Raw genomic sequence first — 4882 nt, 5'->3', positions numbered from 1 at the left:
TTTTGCACTATAAGTTTTCGTGCAGTATAACAAAGGGATGGCACAGCACCGTAGTGAGGTTGCCCTGAGACCCTTTTCCCTTGGCTTTAAATAAGCTATAGCTCAGGGAAATCCCTCACCATGGTGCTTGGCCTGAAAAGGATGTGCTAATTCATTGAGTTGTGCCTGTAAGAAATAGTGGTACGCAAGCACTGTTGCGGGATATGGAGAAAACGAAGAGCTGCCTCTAACTCTATGATCTGAGAATAAGCATTGTTGAGCTAAAGATTCCTATGACTAAGTAGAACCATTTTTTCATGTTGTTCCATTTACCCGGTAACATTTCTTGAATTATACATAATTAAGCAAAACATAGCAAACAGGACTCGCATATATAGATTCAAAAAGAATGCTTAATCAACAAACCCTGCCGGGGAAGAGACCAACACTTAGAGACGAGCTAAACAGTAAATAGATTTTCATATTTGAAACTGGAGTCCTATCAGGGTTTGGTGATGCGTGTTTCCCTTCACTTGCTTCTGCATCTTTTAGATTTCTGTCAGCTTGGTACTCTTAGTTCATGGATCAATAGCCATGGGAGTTATCCGCCTCTTGGCAGGTTTATTTGAAACTGGAGCACTAACAGGGTTGGGCGATGCTTTCCCTTCACTTGCTTCTGTCTCTTTTTTATTTCTGCCAGCTTTGGACTCTGCTTCAGCAACAGTATTAGTTGTATTAATCACTTCAGTGGGGACCTGATCAACTGGATTCTTGATTTCGTCCTTGGCCTTCTCAGCTTCTAAAAAAGCAGTGAAACACAGTTTTGTTTAGACTTATATGAAATTGAGAAAATAGAGACTTGGATATCTGACTTTTTTTAAAGTCAAAATTCTATTTCCATTCAATAAAGAAACGGATCAAAGAAATGTCTTCACACATGCTGAGAGTGAAACTAATATCAAGGATAATTTCAATATCAATTTATATGACAGTCAGTTATGGAGGAAGCACGAGATAACAACTGGATTTCAAAGAAGCAAAATCCTCAGAACCATGTTAATAACTTTCAGATTCTCAGTTGTTGCAATTACTAAAGCCTGACGGATCACACCAAATATGGATCAGAGTGAAGGGAGCGAATAAAACTTTGAATACTCATTTGTTTCATAACAAACACTAGGCATGTAGTTGTTTGAAAAAGTGGATTACTTGACAAAATAAATACAGTACTTCAATAAAGAGGAGCGGGCGGGGTTGACTAAAAGTTCTACCATGGGCAGGTTTTATTTCAAGAATCCTCTACAAGGTGCGGAGAACATCCTCACAAAATATCATCCCCTAGGGGGTAGTTGACAAAATCATGTGCACAAAAGCATTTGACATCAATATTGAGTTTTTGTACAACTTACAAATAAAATGAGGAAAACAACCAAACCTGAAATGGTGAAAGGTGAACCAAGATCATCCCGATCAAATTCTACAAGAGTGCAATAACCATCTTGAGAGGACAATGCTAGATATTTGGCATCAGGTGACCTTCCAAACCAAAAAAAGAGAAAATAAAATGAAATCAAGAACATTACCATTTAAAGATTGTTCTGATTAAAAAACAAGTAAAGGAATGTTAAAAAAATCGAACGGCATGAGGAGAAAGGAAAAGAAAAGAAGGAAAGAAAGAAACAAATTAACACATTCAGGGTCACTATACCATGAAATGTCTGTTATGGCTGCATAATGAAGGCCAGCAAAAATTGCAATAGGAGGAACACTCTCTGTGTCATAGATGTATAAAGAGTTCAACGTGGCCACGGCAAAAACATATCGATACGGGAGCTTAAAAAATTCGCCTGCTTCATTATCAAAAACTCCCAACAGTTACTATAAATTTAAGGAGGTAACCGATAGTATCAGCACAAAGAAAATCATAGACAAGCAGTTAAACTACCTGATTTGTGTGCCCTTAGGCTAAAAACAATGGGGCAAAAGCGTACTGCAATAACGGGTTTTCCCGATGCAGGGAGCTGTAAAGCAGGCCTGGAAAAGAGAAGCAACATTGAGAACAAGAAATATTAAAGCATGGAACAAAATGAAAATCCCCCACCACAAATGGGTAAATTTCTTACCTCGAAAGATCTTTTCTTGAAAATATATATGCAGTATTTACTGAGTCAGATGTAGAAGAGAATTTGTAAGACCCTGATTTAAAAAAATGAAGAAATGTTACAAGGGTAAAGACAATGAAATTGTAACCATTAATGCTGACAAATGTTGTGCAGGTTGCAGTAGTAAAGAACATGAAATCTACAAAAAAAATTAGAGATAAGACAACCACTAATAGTTACAGGTTATAAAACTAGAAACCGATGGCAGTTAGCACCAGCAATGCAAAATGCAGGTTACATACACATATCTAAACAAGTAGAACTAAAACATGCAGAAACCTGTTATGCAATTGTAGGCCGATAGATATAGAAATACGCTAAGATAAATTATCATATTTAATTACATCGAGTGGAATATTTCACTAAGGTCCAAACCTGCAGGCACCACCAAAAAAGATCCATCAGGAGACCAAGCTAATCTCCGAAAGAAGGATGGCAATGTCTCGTCATGAAAGAGATGGGTTTTAGTTGACAAAATCTGGAAGAAAAAAAAAGTGAATAAAAACACAACCTCCATAACATGTAAGAGATCCACCCATAATTTGCATCACGAAACTTGATAGAGATAGTCTAAAGTTCCTAACCTTAGAATCAGCTGGAAGTTGTTGTTCGGCCTTTGTAATAACATGCTGAGCTGCATAATTTGATGTCTTGAGACCTTTTGATGTAGTTAGAGGCTTATTTCCATAGATACGACAAGTTCTATCCGAACTGAGGGAAGCAACATAGTGACCCAAGGGATCCCATGAAACTCCTTGAACATAATGCAAATGACCATCCAAAATCTGATGAACAGAACCTTCGATATAGAAAGCAACCAAAGTTATTAATGATTGCCAGAGTTGATAACTGACAAATGTTTCAGCCATGATGTAACTATTACCTTTACAGACATCCCATATGATACAGGAGTTGTCAACAGATCCAGTAATAAGATGTGCATCATCAGTAGACCACTCCATGTCCAAGACATCCTTGCGGTGAAACCTAACCAGCAAAACTTTAGTGGAATACACAACTAATGTCAATAGAAACAATGTTTCACTGTTTATGTAAAGGTCCATATAGAATCGTACGATAAAGATTTTAGCACTTTCCAAGTTTGGCCAACATCAGTTGGGTGTAGCTTCCATATGATAAGCTCACCTCCTAAAATTTGAGAAACCAATCAGCACGTAAGGGTCCAACTAAATAACATAAGATTGTCTATATTGGACAAGCAAAAAAAATGGGGTTAAACAATCATCTACGCAAACCAAAGGATCATTTTATATTGAAATTCATACCATCCGCACCAGAAGCGAGCAATCCTCCTGCATAATTTAAGAAATATATTATTTGTAGAACAAAATGATGGAATCAACTTGCAATATGTCCTTTTGAGACAGCAACAAATACAGGGATACATATGACGAAAAATATCAAATTCATCTGACTACGAACATGTTCTCAGGTTCACACACATGATTTAGTATTGGTTACGAACTTGTGCTAAGGTAAAGTAAATGAATTTTAGCAATTGAGAAATATACATGTCACATGTGCTGACAGGCTTGCAAGTTGCAACATGTCCAAAAAGGCAGGTTGAAAGATATCAAAAACTAACTCACAAACACATTTGTTCTATGAAAGTGAGTAATCACTTTTGTAAGTATTGCAAGCTTACCATAACCATAGCAACTCGCAAAAGCAAAGAAACATTTTGTACAAAATTTCAATCTAGCCGCTAAAATTATAAGCACACATTCTCATTTCATTTCTAAAGACGGAACAAGTAATTTATAATCATATATTCCTAGTAATCTCCTAAGAAAAACTAAAATTGAAAATATCATTTTAAATTCACGCAACTGTTATGAGGTATACAATAGCTTCTTACCAGATGGAGAAAAGCGTAACACGTTGACAGCAGAGCCATGGTAAGTAAGGCTACTTTGATAAGAAGCAGTTGGACCTTTATTTTCCCCTTCCGATGGATTTATTTGCCACAGCTAGAAAAAGCAGATTGAGAATTTTCAAACTCAGATCTAATCCAATCAAGACAGTAGAGAAATAAAGGAAGGAAATGAGAAATTACCTTGATATCGAAATCGGCACCACCAGTGGCGAGGAGTCCAGATTTAGGATGAAAATCTAGGGTTAGAACGGGTTTGGTATCATGCCAATTGATTTGAACAGTTCCACCCCTCATTCTTCGAGTTAGGGTTGTGAGCAGAAATTTGAATTTCAGAACAAATTTTGTATGGTCAAAGAACAATACGGAGTAGATGAAGGATTGGGGTTTTCTTTTGGCGCCAATTGCTTTGTAGGCGGGAAACAGCCTAGGTCATTCTCAAATTATATCTCTCCTTCTCATAAAAACCCACGACCGACTGTTTTCAGAACACTGTTAAGGCCTGCCCCCTATGCACATGCAAAATCATTCCAAGCTGTACGACAATGCTACGTTGACGCCCAAAAATCCCGGGGTAAATCCCGGGAAGATATCTTGCGGCAGTTGGGGTAAATTCCGGGAAGATATCTTGCGGCAGTTGGGCAATGCCCTCTAACATCGGGATTGGTGTGTGGCATGCGGGTGCCAGTTTTTGTCTCTGTCGGTGATATTTACGGGATAAAATCCCGGTAGATGTATCATTATTGGCTACGTACCCCCACAATCACTCCCCCACTAGGTGGCTTCATCACTCACCATTGATTTTCTTTCTGATGGGCTGCTGGAGTTAGCATGGGGGCCTTTACAT

At 37.9% G+C, this 4882-nt stretch overlaps 1 protein-coding gene across 2 annotated transcripts; it reads right to left on the bottom strand.

The window, feature by feature from the left end:
• Positions 1–277: 277 nt before the first annotated feature.
• Positions 278–4500, bottom strand: LOC113356507 (chromatin assembly factor 1 subunit FAS2-like). Of its 2 annotated transcripts, none has more exons than XM_026599661.1 (12): positions 4219–4500; positions 4021–4132; positions 3428–3454; positions 3218–3290; positions 3025–3128; positions 2726–2940; positions 2517–2619; positions 2103–2175; positions 1925–2013; positions 1688–1829; positions 1415–1515; positions 278–778 (listed from the first exon to the last, which is right to left on the bottom strand). In XM_026599661.1, the coding sequence occupies exons 1-12, from the start codon at positions 4330–4332 to the stop codon at positions 558–560; spliced, it is 1374 nt and encodes a 457-aa protein (XP_026455446.1). In that variant the 5' UTR covers positions 4333–4500; the 3' UTR covers positions 278–557. The 2 variants fall into 2 exon arrangements, with proteins under 2 accessions (XP_026455446.1, XP_026455447.1); XM_026599662.1 differs by having other exon boundaries at positions 1688–1826.
• Between the last annotated feature and the right edge of the window lie 382 nt (positions 4501–4882).

This window comes from Papaver somniferum, chromosome 3, assembly GCF_003573695.1.
Source record: "Papaver somniferum cultivar HN1 chromosome 3, ASM357369v1, whole genome shotgun sequence".
In the NCBI taxonomy this organism is placed as follows: domain Eukaryota; kingdom Viridiplantae; phylum Streptophyta; class Magnoliopsida; order Ranunculales; family Papaveraceae; genus Papaver; species Papaver somniferum.
This window is presented reverse-complemented; position numbering and strand designations above follow the sequence as displayed.

Bases quoted from the DNA above. Each gene is read 5' to 3' on its own strand.
- LOC113356507 (XM_026599661.1), bottom strand. From the start codon at position 4,332: ATGAGGGGTGGAACTGTTCAAATCAATTGGCATGATACCAAACCCGTT. The intron at 3,455-4,020 runs GTAAGAAGCTAT...TAAATTATGCAG, and splicing joins GTTACGCTTTTCTCCATCTG to GAGGATTGCTCGCTTCTGGT. The intron at 1,830-1,924 runs GTAGTTTAACTG...TTGATAATGAAG, and splicing joins CCTAAGGGCACACAAATCAG to CAGGCGAATTTTTTAAGCTC.